Raw genomic sequence first — 26,705 nt, forward strand, 5'->3', positions numbered from 1 at the left:
AAGAACGAGGGGAGAAGCGAGAATGAAGAACAAAGTGTGGGGGGGGGGGGTGAAGTGATCATATCTGTACCCCCGTCATCCGTCCTCTGGTTCCAGATCCAGATGAGGAAGAAGAAGAAAAAAAGGGGAGGATTTAAAAAATAATTCGTTATTCGGACAGAGGAACGTTATCGTTACGTTATCTCTTCTTTAGCTAACGTGATGACACACGTTGTAGCGTTGAGGACACGCATAAAACATGATAGAAAACATTCACACAGCCGTCCTCTAACCCAGAGGTTCACGGTTCCATTCCAGGCTCATACGTAACGTCCGCATGCCGTAGTGCCCTTGAGCGGGGACGCCGGAACCACGGGTTGCTCCACCCAAGGAGGAGTGGGAAGGGTTAAATGCAGAGGTCAATATAGGTCATGGATGACATGATGGCCTAATTAAAAATAACGTCTTATGGTTTAAGAATATAGAAAACTTGAAGTCTTTGGATTTTGTTCATTAAGACATTTTAGGAGGAGATGAAATCATCCATTTATATGATATCTGCAAATTAGGGTATGTGAAGTTCTTTTATAATCTGAATTAACGGTGTAGGATTATACATTTTTAATATTCACACCTTGCCAGAACATGCTTAGTTTTATTATTAATTAATATGTACGATGTGAAATATTCCTTCACCTCCTTCTTTCATGTTCCCCTCACATGGAGGCACCACTGAGGCCTTTAACCCAATTAATATGTCACAGAAAGTCCATTAAACACATTTATAAAACTGAACAATATGTAATATATATAGTGTCAGTGTTGCATCATCACACACTATATTTCCTTATGAAACATAAAGTTACATTTTCCAGGATGTAACCCACAAAAACCTTTAGAGAGCATAATTATGATATATTCAAAAGGGTGACAAGATTTCGAGTGTACCGTGTTTTAAAAGTGCTATGATAAACCACACACACACACACATGATAAACCACACACACACACACACACACAAGTCTCCACTTCCATTGAAGCCGTGACTTCCGAGATTTGAGATGAGATGTCGGCCGTGACGGTGAACACGTCGAGGAGGACCGACGACACGCTCTCCAGATCAAATGTCAAGGACCGAGGACCAGATGATGTTCAGGGGGGGGGGGGGGGGCAACAGAGGCCCCATTGTGTGAAGTGACTGACTGGGCGAGTTTATATTAAAACGACATCGGTGCAAAAATAAATTGCTCCTTTGATGTGACACAGGCCCGGCTTCACGTAGAATAATAGTCCTTCAACATACATATATATATACATATAGCCACAAAGATATATTCATTTGTAGTGCTTCTATGTTTTGTTCTTTTTTTTTTTTTTTACAAAGGGGGAATATTCTCCGTCACCACTTATACAGCTATCAGAATCAGAATCAGAACCTTTTATTGGCCTTAAAGTTTTCACATTCAATGCGAAAATAGACAATAACAATAACAACAATCAACAACAATTAACACTTATAAGTATATAAATATAAGATAAAGTGCAGACGGGCAGGTTTCAAAACTTTAACCAATGAACGTCAGTCTATAGTGACACGTGGATTTAAAGGGAAGAGTTACGTGTATTTAAGTGTATTTATGCGTATTTAAAGTGAAGGGTTATGTGTATTTAAGTGTATTTGAAGTGAAGAGTTACGTGTATTTATGTGTATTTAAAGTGAGAAGTTACGTTATTTAAGTGTATTTATGTGTATTTAAAGTGAGAAGTTACGTTATTTAAGTGTATATAAAGTGAAGAGTTAAGTGATGTGCAGGGGAGTGAGTGGAAGGAAATGTTTTCAAAGGTAAGATAACATTATTATCACATTATTCTTATTCTTTAATCATCATCATCATGAATTCCTCTGTCCCCTGGAACAGACTCTTTAAATCCTCCTCATTCTGCCTGTAGTCCGGTCATTGTTGCTCTGGACGTGGCACTGCTGACCTACACGAAAAGAGCAACAACAGACACACAACCTCTGTGTGTGTGTGTGTGTGTGTGTGTGTGTGTGTGTGTGTGTGTGTGTGTGTGTGTGTGTGTGTGTGTGTGTGTGTGTGTGTGTGTGTGTGTGTGTGTGTGTGTGTGTGTGTGTGTGTGTGTGTGTGTGTGTGCGCGCGCGCTGCATGTGATCTGCTGAGTCGACGGGCGACATGGAGAGAGCTGGAAAAACCAAGTCACCGGCGCGCGCACACACACCATTGATGGACGCACGGGAGGTCTCACCTGAGTCAAGTTGGTCACATTTAGCCATTTTGGAAAATGGCTTCCTTCTACTTTCAAAATAAAAGCCTAATTGTTCTGAGGTAGACACGTAGGGCAATAACAAATAAAAGGGTTTGAGAAGAGTATTTAAATGAAAAATAAAAATACAATGCTAATTTTTATAGATCATATTTTTTTGCGTTTTTTTAAAGTTACCAAATGATTAAGGGGAATTTTAAAAAATCAGCAACAGTTATTTTTATAATTGATGCATTTGATGGAATTATGAAAGCCAACTTATGTGAGTTGGTTTATAACATATCTTGGAAATCACAATAAAGATAATAATAGACTATACATGCACATACAGGTGAGCATTCAAATGGGAGGCATATACCTATATGTGCATGTATAATCTGCTGACGTATCAATTATTCCCCTAAATCATTTGGTAACTTAAAAAACACAATATCTGGATTTTTTTTTCTTCTACTTTTTTATTTTAATACTCCAAATCACTTCAAATTATCTTATTGTGAAACTCTTTACGTTGGTCAATATAGAGCTTAATTGTGAAGACCCTAAACCGGAAGTGTCATTCTGAGGGCGAAGGGGGGTGAGCTTCACACCTCGCTTACATCATGAGCACGGAGATATGCCACACGCGAGCACGCGCGCGCGAGCACGCGATTCAGGCGTTGGACGCCGGTATAAAACAGAAGCGCCAGGTCACACACAAAAGTCTATGGAGAGGATTTCTAGTGGCGAGGAGAGAGAGAGCATCCAGGTGAGGTTACAACTAGTGGAAACTATTTAAAATCCAACTTAAGTATATACATATACATGTATCTATATATATCCTAAAGATATATATATATATATATATATATTTAAATGTATTGGATAACAACAGGAGAATCCTAAATATAAATATATATATTTTTTAAATGTATTGGATAACAACAAGAGATTCCTAAAGATATATTATTTAACTATTTAAAATCCACCTTAAGTATACATATATTGATATATATATATATTAATGTATTGGATAACAACAGGAGAATCCTAAAGATATATATATATATGTATATATCTATACATATATATATATATATATAGTTATATATATATAAATATATCTTTAGGATATATATACATATAAATGGATATATTTTTTAAATGTGTTGGACAACTACAAGAGAATCCTAAAAATATATATATATATATATATTTATATTTATATATATATCTTTAGGATTATCTTGTTGTTATCCAATACATTTTAAAAAGTGCCAATACTCACACATGTTAGGCCTACTGTTTATACCTCTTCTGTAATTCATTAACTTTGTTTTTCTTGTTTCTTGTTTTTTCCACTTTAGAAATGAGTAGATTTACTAAAACCCACATGACCTCACCCATGTACATCCCTAACATGGAAACAGCCCCTTTCTTCAAGGTGAGCGCACACACACGCACACTCACACAAACACACACACACACACGCACACACGCACACGCACACATACACGCACACGCCCTCACTCCTCCCCCCTGTCTTCCCTTCCAGGTGACTGTGTTCGAGGGGGAGCACTTCCAGGGCAGGTGTCAGGAGTTCACCTCCGAGTGCTGCAACATCCACAACTGCGGCCTGGACAACATCCGCTCCATCCGGGTGGAGAGTGGAGCGTGAGTCACACGGCCTGTACGCCCGCACATCTCTCTGGACAGCTGACTGACTCTGTGTGTGTGTGTGTGTGTGTGTGTGTGTGTGTGTGTGTGTGTGTGTGTGTGTCTGTGAGGCTGAAGGTAGTAGAGATAATGAGGGAGGAAGTGGTGAAAGCACACCACCTCTGAGGTCACCCTTCATGTAGGAGCTGTACATGCAGCGGTGGGAGGAGGTCGTCTTCTTCTTGTTGCCTTTATATAAAATGAAATGCCGAGGAAGACCTTGATCACAACCGACCGAAGAGCCGATCCGTCACTCTGAAAGCAATTCACACTTTGTGTTTCACGTTGTGAGGCCGAGTCACAAAACCTGTATCGTTATATCGTTACACGTTGTATCCTTATATATTATATCGTTATACGTTGTATCGTTATATCGTTATACGTTGTATCGTTATATCGTTATACATTATATTGTTATACATTATATCGTTATACGTTGTATCATTATATCGTTATAGGTTGTATCATTATATCGTTATACGTTGTATCGTTATATCGTTATACATTATATTGTTATACATTATATCGTTATACGTTGTATCGTTATATCGTTATACATTATATTGTTATACATTATATTGTTATACGTTGTATCGTTATACGTTATATCGTTATACGTTGTCTCGTTATACATTATATCGTTATATCGTTATACGTTGTATCGTTATACGTTGTATCATTATACGTTATACGTTGCATCTTTATACGTTGTATCATTATAAGTTATACGTTGCATCTTTATACGTTGTATCATTATAAGTTGTATCGTTATTCGTTGTATCGTCATATGTTACATCGTCATACGTTATATCGTTACACGTTGTATCGTTATAAGTTGTATCGTTATATTGTAAATCTCTATTAAAACAAAATGACACTCTAAAGTCATTTAATATTAACTGGTAACTTTCTTCATCTTCTATTCTTTTGTGAGAATAGAAATACACAGAAATATAAACAGTGGATATAGATATAACCATTAGAGACGATTAGGGGGAAATGTGAAATATACAAATAAAGCACTAAAGCACTTCTTCCTGTGACCACTAGAGGGACACCAACAGGGTTCTGCTCTCACCCAGTCTAAAGTCACATGTCTGTTTTCTGACAACAAGGTTATTATATTATATATATATTATATATATTATTATATATCCATTGTTCTTCCCTCCGTGTCCAGCTGGGTGGGATTCGAGCACCTCGACTTCCAGGGCCAGCAGTTCGTGCTGGAGAGGGGCGAGTACCCCAACTGGGAGGCCTACAGCGGCTCCCTGGCCTACCACAGCGAGCGCTTCATGTCCTTCCGCCCCGTCTTCTGCGCCGTGAGTACCTGCAGAGGGGGGGGGGGGGGGAGAGGAGAGGAGAGGAGGGAGGAGAGGAGAGGAGGAGAGGAGGGAGGAGAGGAGGAGAGGAGAGGAGAGGAGGGAGGGATGCAAATGAGACACGGGAAGAGGAGAGAAGTGGGAGTGAAGGAGCAAGACATGACAGACACTCTACTCACACTATACTCATCTACTCTCACTCTACTCACTCTACTCTCATTCTACTCTACTCTCATTCTACTCACTCTACTCTCATTCTACTCTCACTCTACTCACTCTACTCTCTACTCTCATTCTACTCTCACTCTACTCACTCTACTCTCATTCTACCTCATCTAATCTCACTCACTCTACTCTCACTCTACTCACTCTACTCTCACTCTACTCTCACTCTACTCTCACTCTACTCTCACTCTACTCTCATTCTACTCTCACTCTACTCTCACTCTACTCTCACTCTACTCACTCTACTCTCACTCTACTCTGACTCTACTCTCACTCTACTCTCACTCTACTCTCACTCTACTCTCACTCTACTCTACTCTCACTCTACTCTCACTCTTCTCTCACTCTACTCTACTCTCACTCTACTCTCACTCTCACTCTACTCTCCTCACTCTACTCTACTCTACTCACTCTCTACTCACTCTCTCACTCTACTCTCTCACTCTCACCTACTCTCATTCTCTCACTCTACCTCACTCTCACTCTATTCTACTCTCACTCTACTCTCACTCTACTCACTCTACTCTCACTCTACTCTCACTCTACTCTCACTCTACTCTCACTCTACTCTGACTCTACTCTCACTCTACTCTCATTCTACTCTCACTCTACTCTGACTCTACTCTCACTCTACTCACTCTACTCTCACTCTTTCTTCCCACAGTCTCACCACAGCAGCCGCATGATGATCTTTGAGAAGGAGAACTTTCTGGGCCGCAGCACCGAGCTGTGCGACGACTTCCCGTCCCTGCAGGCCATGGGCTGGTTCCGGCCCGAGGTCGGGTCCATGCACGTTCAGTGCGGCGCGTGAGTCACGAGCTTCTAGTTCAATTTAAAGCTCTTAGAGTTAAGTTGAGGAAGAAGAAGTAGAAACGGGGCAATAGGAGCAGAAAAATAACGGTTCTTAAATGGTTCTTTAAAAGGCTTTGGGTTTTTACGAAGAACCATTCTGGAAATGGTGCCTTAAAGAACCATTTTCTAAGGTTCTTTGAGACACCTTTATAGGTTCTCTGAAGAACTCTTGAAGGAAATGGTTCTTTAAAGAACCCTGGTTTAAAATGTTCTTTGTGGAACCAGATATGGTGCCTTTAAGAACCATTTTTTGAAGGTTCTTTGAGACACCGTTATACAGGACTGTCTCAGAAAATTAGAATATTGTGATGAAGTTCTTTATTTTCTGCAATGCAATTAAAAAAACAAAAATGTCATGCATTCTGGATTCATTACAAATCAACTGAAATATTGCAAGCCTTTTATTCTTTTAATATTGCTGATTATGGCTTACAGCTTAAGAAAACTCAAATATCCTATCTCTAAATATTAGAATATCATGAAAAAGTATACTAGTAGGGTATTAAACAAATCACTTGAATTGTCTAATTAACTCAAAACACCTGCAAGGGTTTCCTGAGCCTTGACAAACACTCAGCTGTTATAAATCTTTTTTTTTACTTGGTCTGAGGAAATATTAAAATTTATGAGATAGGATTTTAGAGTTTTCTTAAGCTGTAAGCCATAATCAGCAATATTAAAAGAATAAAAGGCTTACAATATTTCAGTTGATTTGTAATGAATCCAGAATGCATGACATTTTTGTTTTTTTAATTGCATTACAGAAAATAAAGAACTTCATCACAATATTCTAATTTTCTGAGACAGTCCTGTATGTTATTTGAAGGACTCTTTACGGAAATGGTTCTTTAAAGAACCCTGGTTTAAAAGGTTCTGTGGAAGCAGAAATGGGGCCTTAAAGAACCATGTTTTTAAGGTTCAACATAATCCACTTAGTGCTTACCTTAAAACATTTGACACCTGGAGAATTATTTCTGCGATGAGCGAATCAGACACTTATGTCTCTTCTTGCTCTTCTTCTTCCTCTTCTTCCTCTTCTTACCCTCCTCTTCCCGCCTGTGCTTCTGCAGCTTCGTGTGCTACGAGTACCCGGGCTATAGGGGCCAGCAGTACATCATGGAGTGTGAGAAGCACAGCGGAGACTACCAGCACTGGAGGAACTGGGGCTCCCACTGCCAGACCCCCAAGATCCAGTCCATCAGACGCATCCGGCACTGAGAGGGGACCGATCAGAACCGGGAGCGGCTCAGGCTAACACCTGGGCGCCGGGCTTCAGGCTAACACCTGAGCGCCAGGCTTCAGGGGCTCAGACTAACACCTGGGCGCCGGGCTTCAGGGGCCCGAGCTGTTGACACCTTGACCTTGAGGTTTGGTCCAAGGTCTCAAAGGTCAGGATCAGACCATGAGTGACTTAGCAGCTCCATCTTTATTGCATTGTTTCAGAACAAGTGAAATAAAGCAGATTGAGAACATTAAGAAGTCATTTCTGTCGTTCCTGTGCCAGAATATTAAGTTTTTAATTGCAAAACGTGAAAGAAAATAATGTGTGGTTTAATTAACATTGGTGTTGATACCAATGGATAATTAAATTGCATACATTTGAAGATTTACATACATTTTCCAATATTAATATATTTATTATGTCTTAATAATATACCAAAAGTTTACTGTTGGTATATTATTAGCACACTATTATTATATTTGAAGTTGATTATAGTATATCAAAAGTATACTTTTGGCATACTATCATCACATTCTAAATATATATAAAGTATACTTTTGGTATATTATTAGCAAAATATTAATATATTTAGAATTTGATTATAGTATACCAAAAGTATACTATAGTATTAGCACAATATAAATATATTAATAATATATTTCAAATATACTTAAAATGCAATAACTATTCACTTCCCTCTGTGACCACTAGAGGGACACCCACTGATTTAACAGATCCTTGCAGCTTCAGTTCATTTAAACGTCATGACGTCATTCCTCCCACAGCAGGTTCAATGTGTCATGATTAATTGTACTTAGTACTAAGACACAGGTGTTACTAATAACACTAACGATGGCTTCTGTCCAATTAAATTAAATATTCAGTTTATTTTATATAACCCAATATCAACTACAAATTTGCCTCAGAGGTTCTAGTCAAGATTCCAAAGTAAACTGTGAATTGGGACGCTACCAGGAAAAAATTAAGCAGCTTAAAAGGAGTGCATCATTCATTTTAATACTTATTATTATAATAATAATAATAATAATTTATATTATTATTATCTGTGCTGATAATAAATGCACACACACAATGCATTCAGCTTTTATTTATTTTTATAAATATAATCCGTCTCTCACTTAAATCCAGACTGAGACTTAAATCCAGACTTTTATGCACGGTTTGAGGCTAGCAACAGATGAACACACACTCTCCGAGCACAGTGTGAGGAACCAGAAGCTGCAGGTCCAGATGGCATATCTGGCAGTGTTCACCACAATATTCAACCTCTTGTGCCCACCTCCCTTCCTCCATGGACCCTGCAGTTTGCTTATCGCCCAAAGATGCTGTCTCCCAGGTACTGCACACCACACTCTCATCTGGACAGCCAGAGGGCTGCTGTTCATTGATTATAGTTCAGCTTACACCCCCTGTGTGCTTCAGGGGTCAGGGTGGCAGAATCCCTCAAGGATCCCCCCCTCAGCATGACACAGTGGTGGTGGGCCTGATGAAGGCCTACCTGGAGGAAATCTGTCACTCTGGTGCCAGGACAACAGCCTCATCATGAATGTCACCAAAACTAAGGAGCTGATTGGGCACAACAACAGAACCACTGGGGATTGACTACTGTGGAGAGGTGGCGGGTATAAGTCCACATCACGACATGGTCAACAAACACAGACACTCTGGTGAGAAAGGCAAGGCAGCCCTCAGGCAGCTGAGGGGATCCTGTCCTTCTACTCTGGAGCTGTAGAGGGCGTCCTGACAGGAAGCAACAACAGACTGTTTAGGCCACACACACACACACACACACACACACACACACTTACTGTAAATATTGTGTTGTTTTAAATAGTGTGTACTTGTTGCCCTGCTGAGCATTGCCACTTTCATTTCACTGCACACCCTGTGTGTGTATGTGACAAATAAAACATCTTGAATCTTGAATCTTGAATCTTGAGATATTTCAACATCTACTAAAAAAGACATTTTTGCACAGGCGGCCATAAAAAGGATGAATTATGACGTCATATGTCCGGTGCTTGAGGCCACGCCCACCATTCTCAGCTGTGCTCATTAGCTCATGTTAGCACACGAACACACTATAAAAAAAAAGGTCAACTCCAGTAATTATGTAACTTTGAGCACGTTGACGAGATAATAATATGAGTCTTTAGCTGACTAGAAACGAGACTTTTAATCTTGTTTATTGTTGTATTAAAGATAACCGCATTAAAAAACAATTGAGACGCTGCACATATTGAGTACCTAATAAATGAATTCCTTACCGTACCTGCTGCATATTGAATTAAAGCATGAAACAAACATTCATATTCAACTTCTGCAAAATAAGCATGCTTTAATTTTTTTAAAATGTGCATAAAGAAAGGGGCTGCGAGTAAAATGATAAAAAGGCAGAAGAAGAAATGAAGTGGAGGCTGCTTATGAATGACTTCACACCGAGGACACTTGGAAGATCACTTCCTCGTTCCCTTTCCTGTCGCGTGTTTAAAAAAATGTGTTTGTCAAAGAATAAAATGTGGTTTTTTCCCTTTCCTTTTCTTTCCTTTTCCCTTTCTTTCCCTTTCTTTTCTTTTCCTTCCTTTTCCTTTTCTTTCATTTCCCGCTTTTCTATTATTATTGGAGCTTTTTAATAAAACGTTTATACCAGAAAAAGAACAAAACAACCTTTTGTTGTGGTGTAAAATATAAAAAGAGCACAACAGCATCTGAAACTCTTGTACGTCTCTCCTTCATCCTCCCTTGTCTTCTTCTCTCATCCTCCCTCGTGCTCTTCGCTCCCTGCCTCCTTCACCCTCGCGTCCTCCCTCTGCCGGCGACCCTCGGCTCCTCTCCTCCGGGCTCCGGGTGAGTCGACTCGCCGCTCTCCTTTCTCCTCGTCCTCCGCTCCCACCATCTCTTCTTTCTCCATCTCTTCTTCCACCGCGTGCTCTCCGTCCACCCTCTCCTCTTCGTCATCCTCCTCGCTTCTCTCAGAGTCTGACTCATCCGAGTTGTCTTCTTCCAGGTAGCGGTAACCTTTGACCTGCCGGACACACACACAGCATGATGATGATGATGAAGAAAAACTCGGGACTATATTATCAGATTTTATTGGGAGGGAGGGAGGGAGGGAGGGAGGAAGGAAGGAAGGAAGAAAGGATGGAGGGAGGGAGAAGGGAGAAAGGAAGGAAGAAAGGATGGAGGAAGGAAGGAAGGAAAGAAGGAGGGAGGGAGAAGGGAGGGAGGGAGGGAGAAAGGAAGAAAGGATGGAGGGAGGGAGAAGGGAGGAAGGAGGGAGGGAGAAGGTAGGGAGGAAGGAGGTAGGGAGAAGGGAGGGAGGGTGGAGGGAGAAAGGAAGGAAGGGAGAAAGGAAGGAAGAAAGGATGGAGGAAGGAAGAAAGGAAGGAAAGAAGGGAGGAAGGAAGGAGGGAGGGAGAAAGGAAGGAAGGAGGGAGGGAAAAGGGAGGAAGGAAGCATATATATATATATACGATGCAAAGTTTTTGAATTCAAACAGATGTTCCTACGTTTTCACTCCGTTTCTCACTTCATGGTTGTGTCACTGAAGAGAAGTCGGTGTTACGTTGCTCTAAATCATCTTTTTCAGTTGTTTTTACATACGTTTAAAATGTGGGCCCCCAAAATGCACTTTTTTGTACTTAATTCGCAACATGAAAGGACTTTAAAGGTGATGAAACACCAAGTTTAAAGAGAAGCAGCCTAAAGACGCAGTAGTCACTTTATTAGGTACACCTCGCTAAAATTAATCCAGATTAATACAATATGCTTACAACAATTCCTCCTTTCCTGAAGTTTTTAACGTTGATTTGTTTAGTTAATTCAGCTTAATGGTCACTTTGGAGGTGCAGTTCATCATTCATTTCCTTAGACATTGACATTTTTTATATATCGTTATTTAAAGTGGGATAACACGGATAACAGAATCCAGACTTACATCCTTCAAAATGATCACACGGTTGAATCAACACCACTTTAACAGTTACAAAAACAAAAACAAAAACATTATAACCTTCATGAAGTGAGAATTTATTGCAGGATTGTTGTATTTTTTTTCTATAAAAATCAAAATCATGTTTGACTCGACAGGAACAAAACAGTTACAAGCTTGTTTGTTTTATTTTAATCGGCTTCAATGGAGAGAAAAACAAATGAATTCCTGAGTGCAGCTTCCTCTCTTCCTGATGGATGCACGTCGAGTTCCACCTTCAGGGGATCGCTTACCTTGTGTCGCGGCCGCGGGATGCGAGGCAGTCGGAAAGGCACCTTCATGGCGAGCCGACGCTCCATCAGCCAATAGCAGGAGCAGGCCACCGCCAGAGTGGCCAATAGGATGGAGAGTTTGGCCTGAGGAGGAAGAAGAGGCACAAAGAGGGAAAGGAGAGATGGGGTCACTTAGAAATGTCCTTATTTTTCAAAGCACTGTTTTTTTCAATGAATATAACATTAAATGAATTATAAATACTCTCTCTAATGTGTAGATGACTATTCTCTGGTGTGTAATGAAGTCTCTACAGAGGTGTATAGAGGCCCAGCTCCAGTGTTCTGATGGTACATTGTGTTATCGCCTTAGAAGACTAACGGAGGGGTAGAAAACCCTTGAAACCCCTTTTTATGTGAGTGCAGCTGAAAACAGTTATGCTGGTGAGAGAAGCTCTAAAACTGGTTTCCTTTGAGCCACGAGAAGAACAACATTAGTATAAACATCATTATTTATAACCTCGTCGATGTCTTGACTTTATTTTATATTCATTTTGCAATTAATTTGATAATAAAAGTGAGTTTTGATGGAAAACACCAAATTGTCTGTGTGAGCTTAAACTTTAATGTAAGTCGGAACATTTTATTTCAAAAAATCTAAAATAATGCGGGGTCCAAAACCCCCTCGTACCCTCATGGGCAGGTGTGACCACAGGTAGACGATGAAGATGGCGATGGCCTGCCACCAGTGGTAGATGGTGTAGACGAAGTCCAGACGCTCTTTTTCCTCGGAGTAGAGCATGCCGAGCAGAGCTGACACACACACACACACACACACACACACGGAGAGAGAGAACACACAGTCAGTGGGCGGCGGCGTCATCGCGCCTCCGAGCGCCATGGAGCCCTCCGGCCCCCGCCGGCCCCCGCCGGCCCCCGCTCGACTCACTGCTCACGCCGGTCTTGTTGAGCGCCGTGCCGAGGCCCCACAGCACGGAGATCACCAGCAGGGGGCCCAGGTACTCCACCTGTCTCGGAGGTGGGGAGAAGGCCAGGAGCACCACCAGCAGCACGGCGTGCACCGCGGCGCCGCCCACCAGGCACGTCCAGCGAGGGAGGCGCAGCAGGCAGAGGGAGAGTGAGGAGAACACGGAGCAGGAGCCGCCGTACACCATCACCAGGAGCCACAGCTTGTCCAGGCCCAGGACGCACACCCCGTAGGACTGAGGGAGGGGAGAGGGAGGGAGGGAGGGAGGAAGGAGGGAGGGAGGGAGGGAGGGAGGGAGGAAGGAGGAAGGAGGAAGGAGGGAGGGAAGAAAAGAAGGAAGGAGGGAGAGGGAGGGAGGGGGAGAGAGGGAGGGAGGAAGAAAAGAAGGAAGGAGGGAGGAGAGAGAGGGATGGAGGGAGGGAGGGGGGAGGAAGGAGGGAGGAACGAGGGAGGAATGAAGGGAGGAAGGAGGGAGGAAGGAAGGAAGGAAGGAGGGGGAGAGAGGGAGGGAGGGGGGAGGAAGGAGGGAGGGAATTAGATGAAATGCATATCTCAGGGTTCATCCACATGTTGACCTTTACATGACCTTTCCAGGACTTTAAACCACATTTCCATGACCAAACATTCTGTGAGATCTCCGTGTCTACACGAGTATATAACCTTAAATGAGAGACAATAGTTTGATTAAAAATAATAAATATGAATATAAATGTGTATTCTTTAAAATCAAACTGCGTAAATATAACTATTAAATATATCTATTTTAATATGACAAATTGACTTTTCCAAAAAACTTTTGGGATTTACAGACTTAATATAATAAATACATTAATATAATATATATATATATATATACACTACCGTTCAAAAGTTTGGAGTCACTTAGAAATGTCTTTATTTTTCAAAGAAAAGCACTGTTTTTTCAATAAAGATAACATTAATCAAAAATACCCTCTCTACATTGTTAATGTGGTAAATGACTATTATAGGTGAAACGTCTGGTTTCTAATGAAATATCTCCAGAGGTGTATAGAGGCCCATTTCCATCAACTATCACTCCAGTGTTCTAATGGTACATTGTGTTTGCTAATCGCCTTAGAAGACTAATGTCTGATTAGAAAACCCTTGTGCAATTATGTTAGCACAGCTGAAAACAGTTATGCTGGTGATATAAGCTATACAACTGGCCTTCCTTTGAGCTTGAAGTTTGAAGAACAAAATTAATACTTCAAATATTAATCATTATTTCTAACCTTGTCAATGAATTTTCCATTCATTTGATAAATAAAAGTGAGTTTTCATGGAAGACACGAAATTGTCTGGATGACCCCAAACTTTTGAACGGTAGTGTATATATATATATATATATATATCTATATATCTTGCTGCTCTACCAGGGAGAAGCCGGTGATGGCGAACAGCGTCTCGAAGCCGCTGTAGATGAAGAACGGGCTCAGCAGCCGCAGCCTGTAGTCCCTCAGGTGCTTGAAGGGCAGCTGGAAGATGTTCCCCCAGCCGATGCTGCGCAGGTCGATCTCCTCCGTGGGGCGGTAGGCGGGGCCACAGAGCACCAGGAACTGTGGGCGGAGCAGCGAAGACAACGCCATCGACTTGTGCAACCGGGCTTTAGGTCCCACTAGAAACACACACCTCGCGCACATCGGCCAGCTTTAAAAAAACACGATTTTCTTTTTCACATTTACAATAATTAATTTGTCACGCCGGACATTTAAAACACAATCACAGGCCAAACCAGCACTTACCCCATCGACATGCACTGGTCACTAGAGGTGTGTGTGTGTGGGGGGGGAATGAATCAATACCAGGAGTGTGTCGACCAGTTTGACGGTTAATAAGAAAACACTGTGTGTGTGTGTGTGCATCATGCTGCGTGCGTGTGTGTGTGCGCTCGCGTGTGTGTACGTGTGTGTGAGTGTGCGTGCGTGTGTGTGCATGTGTGCATACGTACGAGTGTGTGCATGTGCGCGTGTGCAAATGTGTGGGTGTGTATGTGTGTGCGTAAGTGTGTGCGTGTGCAAATGTGTGTGAGCCTGTGTGCATGCGTGCGTGTGTGTGCGTAACGTGTGTGTGTGTGCATGTGCAAATGCGTGGGTGTGTATGTGTGTGTGTGCATGTGGGCGTGTGCAAATGTGTATGTTTGCATCTGCGTGCATGTGTGTGTCTGCATGTGTGTGTGTGCATGTGTGTATGCATGTGTGTGTGTGTGCATGTGTGTGTGTCTGCATGTGTGTGTGTCTGCATGTGTGTGTGCATGTGTGTGTGTCTGCATGTGTGTGTGTGTGTGTGCATGTGTGTGTGTGTCTGCATGTGTGTGTGTGTGCATGTTTGTGTGTGTGTGTGCATCTGCATGTGTGTGTGTGCATGTGTGTGTGTGTCTGCATGTGTGTGTGTGCGTGTGTGTGTGTGTGTCTGCATGTGTGTGTCTGCATGTGTGTGTGTCTGCATGTGTGTGTGTGTGCATGTGTGTGTGTGTGTCTGCATGTGTGTGTGTGCATGTGTGTGTGTAACTGTGTCTGCATGTGTGTGTGCATGTGTGTGTGTGTGTCTGCATGTGTGTGTGTGTCTGCATGTGTGTGTGTGTGTGTGTGTGTGTCTGCATGTGTGTGTGTCTGCATGTGTGTGTGTGTCTGCATGTGTGTGTGTGTCTGCATGTGTGTGTGTGTCTGCATGTGTGTGTCTGCATGTGTGTGTGTGTGTGTGTGTGTGTGTGTGTGTGTGTGTGTCGGGTAGTGCGGGGCTCACGATGATCATGGCGAGGAAGGCGAAGCCCATGAGGACGCTCTCCACCTGGATGAGCAGCATGGAGCGCGGCAGGTTGGTGAGCACGGTGGTGTTGAAGCCGGGGATCACGCCGCTGATGTTGGCGCCTGTCCAGAGGAAAGAGGTTCGACCAATAGAAAGAGAGGAGGCAGTGAGGGGGGCGGTCCAAGTGGACCTTCATCCCAAATTTGAAGAAATACCCTCCAGCCATTCCTGAGATATCACATCAAACACAAAGCCTTCGGGCGGCCCCTAATAACGCCTGTGCAAAAAGAAAAAAAAATTATGCTGTCGATAATGATCGATCAATTAGTAGATCGACATAAATTGAATCGACAACTTTGTCGAAAATCCATACAAATTTGTTTTTTTAAACTTTTGGTTCAATATACATATATATATATTTATATATATATATATGTATATATATGTATATATATATATATTTGTATATGTTTTTTTTTTAGATATATATTTTTTTAAAGATATTTTTTATATATATGTATATGTACATAAATATATTTTGTATAAATATTATAAATATAGATTTTTATATAGATTTTTTTTAACATATAATTTTCTCTAAAGAAATATATTTATATATTTTTTAAATATATTTTTATATATAACAAGACGTTTGATGCCATCCCCTTTGGCTTTAGGACACTGAGAAGAACATTTGTTTATGTTTTTTAATTGATAAACAGTAAATCAAAAAAAATATTAAAGTTGCCATAGTGACATTTGAACTCGACACATAGTTGCTTTAAAGCGAGGACCAGCACCTCCTCGGGGAGACGGGAACTCCTCTACAGGTGTACTTCCTCCTCTTGATGTTTACAATAAAAAGGAAGTGATCCGAGTTTAGCGTGAACAGGAAGTGTTGCACATAAATATTTATATAAATGCTTATTCTTTTTTATTATTATTAGATATTATTATATCGAAAACACATACACATAGACTTCTATGTCATGCACTTTGTTGTTGATTATAGGAGGTGAAGTGAGGGAGTAGTTGAGTGTAGGAGGTGAAGTGAGGGAGTAGTTGATTGTAGGAGGTGAAGTGAGGGAGTAGTTGATTGTAGGAGGTGAAGTGAGGGAGTAGTTGAGTGTAGGAGGTGAAGTGAGGGAGTAGTTGAGTGTAGGAGGTGAAGTGAGGCAGTAGTTTATTGTAGGAGGTGAAGTGAGGGAGTAGTTGAGTGTAGGAGGTGAAGTGAGGGAGTAGTTGATTGTAGGAGGTGAAGTGAGGGAGTAGTTGAGTGTAGGAGGTGAAGTGAGGGAGTAGTTGAGTGTAGGAGGTGAAGTGAGGGAGTAGTTGATTGTAGGAGGTGAAGTGAGGGAGTAGTTGAGTGTAGGAGGTGAAGTGAGGGAGTAGTTGATTGTAGGAGGTGAAGTGAGGGAGTAGTTGAGTGTAGGAGGTGAAGTGAGGGAGTAGTTGATTGTAGGAGGTGAAGTGAGGGAGTAGTTGATTGTAGGAGATGAAGTGAGGGAGTAGTTGACTGTAGGAGGTGAAGTGAGGGAGTAGTTGACTGTAGGAGGTGAAGTGAGGAGTTGACTGTAGGAGGTGAAGTGAGGAGTTGATTGTAGGAGGTGAAGTGAGGGAGTAGTTGATTGTAGGAGATGAAGTGAGGGAGTAGTTGACTGTAGGAGGTGAAGTAAGGAGTTGATTGTAGGAGGTGAAGTGAGGGAGTAGTTGACTGTAGGAGGTGAAGTGAGGGAGTAGTTGATTGTAGGAGGTGAAGTTAGGAGTTGATTGTAGGAGATGAAGTGAGGGAGTAGTTGATTGTAGGAGATGAAGTGAGGGAGTAGTTGACTGTAGGAGGTGAAGTGAGGAGTTGTTTGTAGGAGGTGAAGTGAGGGAGTAGTTGACTGTAGGAGGTGAAGTGAGGGAGTAGTTGACTGTAGGAGGTGAAGTGAGGGAGTAGACTGTAGGAGGTGAAGTGAGGGAGTAGTTGACTGTAGGAAGTGAAGTGAGGGAGTAGTTGACTGTAGGAGGTGAAGTGAGGAGTTGATTGTAGGAGGTGAAGTGAGGGAGTAGTTGATTGTAGGAGATGAAGTGAGGGAGTAGTTGATTGTAGGAGATGAAGTGAGGGAGTAGTTGACTGTAGGAGGTGAAGTGAGGAGTTGATTGTAGGAGGTGAAGTGAGGGAGTAGTTGACTGTAGGAGGTGAAGTGAGGGAGTAGTTGACTGTAGGAGGTGAAGTGAGGGAGTAGTTTACCGCAGGACTTGACGTTCTGGAGCGTGTGATTCATCCCGTGGAGGTAGCCGTTCAGCACAAACATGGGGAACTGCGCGAACACGAAACTCAGCTGACAGGGAGAAGAGAGAGAGAGAGAGAGAGAGAGACAGAGAGAGGGAGGGAGAGACGGAGGGAGAGGCAGAGAGACAGAGGGGGGCGAGGGAGAGAGGGAGAGACAGAGAGAGAGAGACAGAGAGAGGGAGGGAGAGAGACATAGAGAGAGAAAGGGGTTGTGCTTGTTTATTTCCTCCTTTTTTCCTGACGTTAAAAATGGAGTAAATCATGAGCTGAAACTCACGTGGACGATGGCGTAGAAGAGCGAGTGGAAGACGACGATGTACTGGTGACACGCCCCCTTGGGGAGCTTCTTCTGCCCGTGGTCCTCCGTGTAGTGGACGTACTCGTAGTACTGCTGCGCCATCCTGACGTCAACAACAACATCCAGGACCGTTAAAAACACGACGATCCATTTAGGTGATCCTCCAGGAACAAGGCCGCGGGGTCACGTGACCCCTGCTTCAGCCAATGGGCTGTCTTACACTCGTCCGTGATCCCTAAATGTACGACCTTAGCGGCTAAGACTCGCTGTATGAATAGTAATAATAATCAGAGGAATGCTTTACGTTTCCATTTTTCTTCTTCTGCATTCACCTTTAGAAAAAGCACTTTTTTAAAAAAGAAAGAAAAAGAAAACACAGGAATTCTTTTTCTCAGTGACGACGAAAAAAATAATATATATTCAACCAAGTATATATATATATATATATGTATATATATATATATATGGAGCACATATTGTATATATATATATGTATATTTTTATAGATATATATAAATATATATATATATGGGGCACAAGTTGTATATATATATATATACATATATATATATATATATATACAATTTCTGCCCCATATATATAAATATATCTATATGGGGCACAAATTGTGTGTATATATATATATACATAAATATGTAAATATATAAGGGAACAAATTGTATATAAATATATATATATATTTATATATATAGTATATGAGACCACCGGGCGACCTTCAGCGCACGCTCCGTGTGCTGAAGGTCGAGAGTCGAGCGTCCACCTTCCATGAAACGTCTTAACCTCACCTGGTGATATAATTTCCCAGGGAGGCCCAGAGCGGCACGATGGCCACGCCGATGGCCACGGCCGACGGCACCAAGGTGTAGTACCGCTCCCAGTAGTTGGTGGAGACGAAGAGCGCGTAGATCCCCGACGCCAGGAACATCATCCACTTGGTGCCCAGGAACCTTCCAGAGAGATACGTATAATATTATAAACATTACCTTTTGGGATCATAGAGTATTAGAAATAGTACGTATCGGTATCATAGTATACATACCAGGGCAGAAAAGACGTTCTATTTTTGTACTCTTGTGTGTGTGCGTGTATATCTATCTATATATACATATATATATATAATATATATATATATATATTATATGTATATTATATATATACATATAAATAATATGTATATATAATATGTATATTATATTCTGTAGATATATATATTATATATAATATATATATTATATATATAATAGATATATAGAATATATATATATATTATATCTGTTTTTTGTTTTTTTATCCAAAAGATGGTGTAATGCACATGTTATTTCCTCACCCCATATCTCTAGCTTATAGAATATTTTTTAGGTGTTTTATATATATTTACATATATATATATATATGTATATATATGTATATATTATATATATTTAAAACATCAAGATGGCATGATGCACATGGTATTTGCTTATCATCCGAGAGTAATTATTTAGATTTGTTATCCTCAAATGTAAACGTAAAACCATCTCAATATATTCCCATATGTATATTGGAATACAGGTGTGTGTGTGTGTGTGTGTGTGTGTGTGTGTGTGTGTGTGTGTGTGTGTGTGTGTGTGTGTGTGTGTGTGTGTGTGTGTGTGTGTGTGTGTGTGTGTGTGTGTGTGTGTGTGTGTGTGTGTGTGTGTGTGTGTGTACCTGATCAGAACAGGGGTGTACAGCAGGGCGATGATGGGGGTGACGTTGATGCCCATCATCATCTTGCTGTCGATGTTCTCCAGGCCGAGGTTGCTGTACTTCACCTCCCGGTAGGTCGTATCATAATGGAGGATCAGCTGCATCTGCAGGAGGCCTTGAACGCACCATTCACACACACACACACACACACAAATGGATTGAAGAGTCTCTGCAACCGTGTTTTCTGTCCATTCAGAGTCTCTTACTCCGATCCAACTCACCCATGTACACGCTGTACACGATCATGGCTCCTACACTGGCTGCCAGGACATTCTTGATGACACCCAGCCTCTTCCTCCTGTAGTACTTCCTCTCCTCCTCCTCCTCGTTGTACTCTGCCTGCGGGCCCAGGAACTCCTCCATCTGAGGAAAGGAAAATATGATCATACTCAAGAAGGAGTGAGTATCCTGAGACTGTAATGATAGGTGTGTTAAGAGGACAGATGGGGGGGGGGCTCACCTGGCCCTGCATGTTGTCTTCACGTCCCACATCCAGCAGTTCATTTATGACGCCGTTGTGAGGCGCCAGAGGCTGATCCGCATCCTCCACCAACGCTTCTTGATCAGCTGCATCCATCTAGTGGCCAAAAGGAGCAGTGCACCGGTTCATCAGACAGAAACCTGGAGCTGAGCTCGCTGGTGACGTCAGAAATATCTTAATGTGCAGAGATATTGAGATGGATTTATGTTACACATGTGAGGGAAAAAATCGAAATAATTAATCTCGGAAGGTGAGAACCGTATTTTTTTTGGAGGCTGTATGACGCCATCTTGTGATTGTTTTAAATGGATATAATATATATATACAGGACTGTCTCAGAAAATTAGAATATTGTGATAAAGTTCTTTATTTTCTGTAATGCAATTAAAAAAACAAAAATGTCATGCATTCTGGATTCATTACAAATCAACTGAAATATTGCAAGCCTTTTATTCTTTTAATATTGCTGATTATGGCTTACAGCTTAAGAAAACTCAAATATCCTATCTCTAAATATTAGAATATCATGAAAAAGTATACTAGTAGGGTATTAAACAAATCACTTGAATCGTCTAATTAACTCGAAACACCTGCAAGGGTTTCCTGAGCCTTGAAAATCACTCAGCTTGGTTCAGTAAACTAAATCACAAGTATGGGGAAGACTGCTGATCTGACTGCTGTCCAGAGGACCATCATTGACACCCTCCATCAGGAGGGTAAGACACAAAAAGAGAGGCGCAAAATCCAAGTTGCTTGAAATCCAGTGTGAAGTTCCCACAGTCAGTGATGGTTTGGGGAGCCATGTCAGCTGCTGGTGTTGGTCCACTGTGTTTCATCAAGTCCAGAGTAAATGCAGCTGTGTACCAAGAGATTTTAGAGCACTACATGCTTCCGTCTGCTGAAAAGCTCTATGGAGATGAGGATTTCATTTTCCAGCATGATCTGGCACCTGCCCACAGTGCCAAAACCACCAGTAACTGGTGTACTGACCATGGCATTACTGTCCTCGATTGGCCTGCCAATTCCCCTGACCTGAACCCCATAGAGAATTTGTGGGGTATTATGAAGAAGAAGCTGAAAGACACCAGACCCAACAATGCAAATGAGCTAAAGGCCGCTATTGAAGCATCCTGGGCATCCATAAACTCTCAGCAATGCCACAGGCTGATTGCCTCCATGCCACGCCGCATTGATGCAGTAATCCGTGCAAAAGGATTCCCAACCAAGTACTGAGTGCATTAATGGACATTTTCAAATGTTTGATTTTGTTTTGCTGTTATAAATCTTTTTTTTTACTTGGTCTGAGGAAATATTCTAATTTTATGAGATAGGATTTTAGAGTTTTCTTAAGCTGTAAGCCATAATCAGCAATATTAAAAGAATAAAAGGCTTGCAATATTTCAGTTGATTTGTAATGAATCCAGAATGCATGACATTTTTGTTTTTTTAATTGCATTACAGAAAATAAAGAACTTTATCACAATATATTCTAATTTTCTGAGACAGTCCTGTATATATATAATACACGTAAAAAATATTCGATAAACTACAAATATGGGGTGAGGAAGTAACATGTGCATTACACCATCCTTTATCTTTATATATATATATATATATATATATATATATATATATATATAGACATATATATATATATATATATAAAGAGAGACAGAGAGAGAGATAATACACCTAAAAAATAATATATAAAGGTATGGGCTGAGGAAATACCATGTGCATTACACCATCTTTTGGATGTTTTAAATATATATATATATATATATATATATATATATATATAGATATAATACACCTCAAAAATATTATGGAAGCCACCAAATGTGGCTATATATATTAGTTAGTATGGAAATGGAAAGTGCGTCTGAGCTTCTGTAATTATATCTCCTGTAAAATATGTGTTGTCTAACTATTATTTGACATATTAGTACGTCCGTAGTATTAATGTAAAGTCGTATTGCAGACAGTACGAGCTGCAGCCACATTGTCGGTTTATTTAGTAACTATTCTGACATGTTTACAATTTATGAACACGTTGAAAAGCACTCACCATGGTGGTCGCGCGCGGCTCCTCGCGCACAGCGGGAGGAAAGGTCTCTGTGTCTCCGGCTAGTTAGAGACACGACGCACCGTGTGCGTAATGGAGCCCCGTCGGTTCCCCCGCCGCCGTCGGTTCCTCTTTCCGATGCACGAGCTTCATAAATACGAGTTTCAGGCTTAAAATTAAAATGTTTCGTGAGGGAAACGAAAGTAAGCAGTCTTCACTTCCTCTTAAAGGTACAGGCACACATTTAACTTCCTCCGGGGCCGTGAGTGTGAGATTGAAAAACAATTAGAGCTGCAAAGAATGTTCTCATTATCAACTGATTTAATGTTGAAGCAATTAAAAACATTAACAATGTCCATATCAGTGTCCTAAAATCAAAGTGGATTTCATAAAATGTATTGTTATATATATAAAATATATATATATTAAAAGAAAATATATACACAAAATATATAAATATATACTTTTATATACATTTTCTTTTAATATATATACATATAAACAAATATATTCATCTAAAAATGTATTTATATATATTAAAAGAAAATATATATACATAAATATATTGTATATATATAAAATATATATATATACATAAATATATATATATATATTCAACCAAAAGTTTAAAAGGAAAAGATGTGCTGTCTTCTGACAAGAAAAACAAAGTGGGTAAGACAGAGATTAAGACTTTTAAACTCATGATGTTAAAGATAAATGACAGTTTTATTTGTTATGAATAACACTGTGCAGCTTCTCTAATTTCCAGATAAAAAGCTGCGTCAAAAAACTAAACACAAAAGACGTATCACAGTCAAAGAAACATGGTCCAGTCACATACCGCACAACATAATCCATAAGCACCGAGGTCAGTCCATTTCATCACAGGAAGAGTAAACTGTGTTGTATTTTTAAAAGAAAATAAAGACAAACCATACATAACTCATTCAGTGAGTTATGTATGGTTTGACTTGCTGAATTTTAATGTTTTTTTGGAAAGAACCATGTCTGCATAACATAACTTGTGAATACCATGTGGTGCTACAACATGTTTACTTCCCTCTTTATTTGAAAAAAATAAAAATAAATAATTCACCTTAAGTTCAAAGGGTGACGTGGGAACAAATATGACATGTGAATGGTGTTTGTTTTAACCTGCCGGTGTTGGACTTTCTGCAAAGCGGCAGCCGAGCAGCACGAAGAATGCATTAAAGTTAATATTACACGTCCTCTCTCATTTTCTGTCAATTCTCAGGTGACTTCTGGAGGATGAAGACGAGCTGAGGGGAACAAAATAAATCAAAATGCATCCAGAGAGGCCGGCGGAGCGGGGAGAGGGTCCAGGATGTCCTCGGCGATGCCTTTGAGCCCCATCCGTCGTCTCGCCCTCGACTGCAGTGAGAAAGCACTTTCTCTCCAGGATTATTCTTCACATTATTGATTTCTCGCCCCACTTAATAACCCACAACCTTTTGACCCCCCCCAACACACGCAACGCTCTACGTTATTAGCGTCTCTATCCGCTTCCCACGGTCGCCTTCCTCATCATCTCCTCGTCCTGGACGGAGAGCTCGGTGAGCTTGCGCCCCAGCCTCTCGTGGAGGTCCAGGTATTTGGCCACGCAGCGGTCCAAACACACGGCCTCGCCCTTGGATAGCTCCGCCTCCTTGTAATGTGGCGGCACGCACTTCCTGTGGCAGGCGTTGGTCATGCTGGTGGAGAAAGGAAACCAGGGTTTTTTTTTATACAATGTGTGTAATTAAATACTTTTTCTAGGGTATTTTATCACGCTCGAGCAACTTAATGCGACGTCCCACCAATACACGCACGTAATCGATGTAACTTGGTAAACCTCTACGGCGCCACCTGCTGGAATCACTCAGTTTATTATTCAATGTTGTGCAAGCTTGCTTGAAAGCAACTAAGTGGCGAGTTTAAATGTCATTATGTCCACTTTAACATTTTTATGACAACATTAGAGCTGCAAAGAATGTTTTCATTATCAACTGATTTAAGCAATTAAAAACATAAACAATGTCCATATCAGTGTCCTAAAGTCAAAGGGGATTTCATAAAATGTCTTGTTATATATAAAAATATATATTAATTTAAACAAATATATATTTATATAAAATATATATTTGTATATTTTATATATATATATATATTAAAAGGAAATATATATATACAAAATATATAAATATATTAAAATATATATATAAATATATTAAAATAATATATAAATATATATTTATATAATTTTGTATATATATATCCTTTTAATATATATATATTAAAATAAAAAATATATATATTTCCTTTTAATATATATATATATATTCAACCAAATGTTCAAAAGGAAAAGATGTGCAGTCTTCTGACACACAAGGGAACCCTGCAGATTCTGCCGTCTAAGAAGCTGAATCAATTTAATGATATTATTTGAAAGAAATTAAATTAAATTGATGTTGATCAATAATTGTAAACAGCCTGATTTTGTTTGTAAAATATATATTTTTATAAATATAATAGGACGGTCATGTGTTGTTGTTATACAGTTTATTCTCCCCAAGTCAAAGCGAGGCACCACAACACCAGGACCCCGAAACTGAAGCAGCTTTATGGAATTCAGCCATCATCAAATTGCACCTGTACAGTAGACCAGTGGTGCCAGTGGTGCAGGTTAAATGACATTCACACCGACAGTCCTACACGTCTGGCTCTCCTTTACTTTGAATGAGTCCAGTTCAAGATGCAGGTGGATGAGGATGGAGAAAACACTTCAATGCATAAGTTAACTTCACTTTTCTTAGAGGCAATCACTCACACAGACACACGTGGTGTCTCAGCTAGTGATGAAGAAGAGGATTTAACCAAAATGCCTTCTTTTAATTGCTTGCATGTTTAATTAGCTTCTTCATTACGCAATAATTGCTTTCAATGTGTAATGGAATAAAGTGTTTTTGGAGTATGTTGTGTGGGTGCTTCGTGTGTTGCATACAATGCATGTAATTTTGTATATTTCCTTCAAGCTTGCATTGAATTAACAATCCCTTCTGCTGTAGAGTAATGAATGATTATCCATCAAACTGTTTCCCCATATCCTTTAGGAGATAGGTGAAAAAAATGTCTCTATAATTATCCAGAAAACTATCTCCAAGACTATCAATACACACTTAGGCAATTAAATCAAATTGCACTGTGTTATGTACTAAAAAAGCCTAATTCTAAAGCAAACACTACCGATAGCTGCAACTTAACTGCAACTTAACTACACCCATTTAAAGATCACGTTTTACTGGAACACACCGAACTGGACTCGTCTGTGTGGTTTAAGTTTAATAAGACACTATTTTAAATGGAGGTCACTCTTGACGTGAAGAATGCATACATTAGGAGGAATTGAGGAGTTAGCTCGCTCGGGCTTTACCGGTTGTACATGTCGGCCATCATCTCCACCTCCAGCTCCGCCGCCAGCTGCTGCGCCTTCATGGGGTCCATGTCTCCTCTCGCCCGGCTTCGACTCACAAAAACACGCCGTCCTAGGGGCACCCTCTCCGGCGGACGGGGGACAAGAGACCGACCCGGTGCTTCTTCTTTAACCTTCAAAAAAAAAAAGCCTGCAAGACGTAAAACACGTGTGTGTGTCGTTTCCGCTCGTCACTTCCGCTGTCAATAAAGTTGGATTCAAACCGATGCGAGACGGCGCGCCCTCTCGCGCCTTTCTGAGGCCATATTCATATTTAAATGGTAGCGTCAACATAAACACATTTGTTATTAAAAAAACAACAAAATTATGTAATGTACGCGTTAGATGTGTCGTTTCCGCTCGTCACTTCCGCTGTCAATAAAGTTGGATTCAAACCGATGCGAGACGGCGCGCCCTCTCGCGCCTTTCTGAAGCCATATTCATATTTAAATGGTAGCGTTAACATAAAAACATTTGTTATTTAAAAAAAAACACAATTATGTAATTTACGCGTTAGAAGTGCGTGTCGTTAACGCTCGTCACTTCAGCTGTCAATAAAGTTTTATTCAAACCAGAAGCGGAGACAGTGCGCCCTCTCGCGCCCATCAGAGGCCATATTCATATTTAAATGCAAATGGGACCGTTAGCATAACAAACATTCTTTTAAAAACAAATAAACCATAATTATGTAATTTACGCGTTAGACGTGTGTTTCGTTTCCTCTAGTCACTTCCGCTGTCAATAAAGTTAGATTCAAACCGGAAGCGGGGAGACAGTGCGCCCTCTCGCGCCTTTCCGTGGCCATCGATCTC

At 40.7% G+C, this 26,705-nt stretch overlaps 3 protein-coding genes across 3 annotated transcripts; 1 reads left to right on the plus strand and 2 right to left on the minus strand.

The window, feature by feature from the left end:
- The first annotated feature begins 3,610 nt into the window (after positions 1-3,610).
- cryba1l2 (crystallin, beta A1, like 2) lies at positions 3,611-7,891 on the plus strand. The gene is made up of 5 exons (XM_056409708.1): positions 3,611-3,685; positions 3,797-3,915; positions 5,138-5,279; positions 6,169-6,311; positions 7,427-7,891. The coding sequence occupies exons 1-5, from the start codon at positions 3,611-3,613 to the stop codon at positions 7,572-7,574; spliced, it is 627 nt and encodes a 208-aa protein (XP_056265683.1). The 3' UTR covers positions 7,575-7,891.
- A 1,876-nt stretch (positions 7,892-9,767) lies between these two features.
- unc93b1 (unc-93 homolog B1, TLR signaling regulator) lies at positions 9,768-22,630 on the minus strand. Its single transcript, XM_056410141.1, has 13 exons — positions 22,428-22,630; positions 20,339-20,455; positions 20,100-20,241; positions 19,840-19,993; positions 18,936-19,097; positions 18,109-18,232; positions 17,790-17,880; positions 15,551-15,675; positions 14,182-14,364; positions 12,749-13,022; positions 12,491-12,612; positions 11,824-11,946; positions 9,768-10,624 (listed from the first exon to the last, which is right to left on the minus strand). Exons 1-13 carry the CDS (start codon positions 22,428-22,430, stop codon positions 10,355-10,357), a joined length of 1,890 nt encoding a protein of 629 aa, XP_056266116.1. The 5' UTR covers positions 22,431-22,630; the 3' UTR covers positions 9,768-10,354.
- A 501-nt stretch (positions 22,631-23,131) lies between these two features.
- On the minus strand, positions 23,132-26,188 carry timm10 (translocase of inner mitochondrial membrane 10 homolog (yeast)). The gene is made up of 2 exons (XM_056409458.1): positions 25,855-26,188; positions 23,132-24,136 (listed from the first exon to the last, which is right to left on the minus strand). The coding sequence occupies exons 1-2, from the start codon at positions 25,923-25,925 to the stop codon at positions 23,941-23,943; spliced, it is 267 nt and encodes an 88-aa protein (XP_056265433.1). The 5' UTR covers positions 25,926-26,188; the 3' UTR covers positions 23,132-23,940.
- Positions 26,189-26,705: the final 517 nt, after the last annotated feature.

Source organism: Pseudoliparis swirei, chromosome 24 (assembly GCF_029220125.1).
Source record: "Pseudoliparis swirei isolate HS2019 ecotype Mariana Trench chromosome 24, NWPU_hadal_v1, whole genome shotgun sequence".
Taxonomy (NCBI): Eukaryota; Metazoa; Chordata; class Actinopteri; order Perciformes; family Liparidae; genus Pseudoliparis; species Pseudoliparis swirei.

Excerpts from the sequence above, each read along its gene's own strand:
- cryba1l2 (XM_056409708.1), top strand. The coding sequence starts at position 3,611 with ATGAGTAGATTTACTAAAACCCACATGACCTCACCCATGTACATCCCT. Across the intron at positions 3,686-3,796 it reads AAACAGCCCCTTTCTTCAAG|GTGACTGTGTTCGAGGGGGA; the intron begins GTGAGCGCACAC and ends CTTCCCTTCCAG. Across the intron at positions 3,916-5,137 it reads ATCCGGGTGGAGAGTGGAGC|CTGGGTGGGATTCGAGCACC; the intron begins GTGAGTCACACG and ends CTCCGTGTCCAG.
- unc93b1 (XM_056410141.1), bottom strand. Across the intron at positions 15,676-17,789 it reads CCAGAACGTCAAGTCCTGCG|GCGCCAACATCAGCGGCGTG; the intron begins GTAAACTACTCC and ends TCCTCTGGACAG. Across the intron at positions 10,625-11,823 it reads TCCCGCGGCCGCGACACAAG|GTCAAAGGTTACCGCTACCT; the intron begins GTAAGCGATCCC and ends TGTGTCCGGCAG.
- timm10 (XM_056409458.1), bottom strand. The coding sequence starts at position 25,925 with ATGGACCCCATGAAGGCGCAGCAGCTGGCGGCGGAGCTGGAGGTGGAG. Across the intron at positions 24,137-25,854 it reads ATGGCCGACATGTACAACCG|CATGACCAACGCCTGCCACA; the intron begins GTAAAGCCCGAG and ends TTTCTCCACCAG.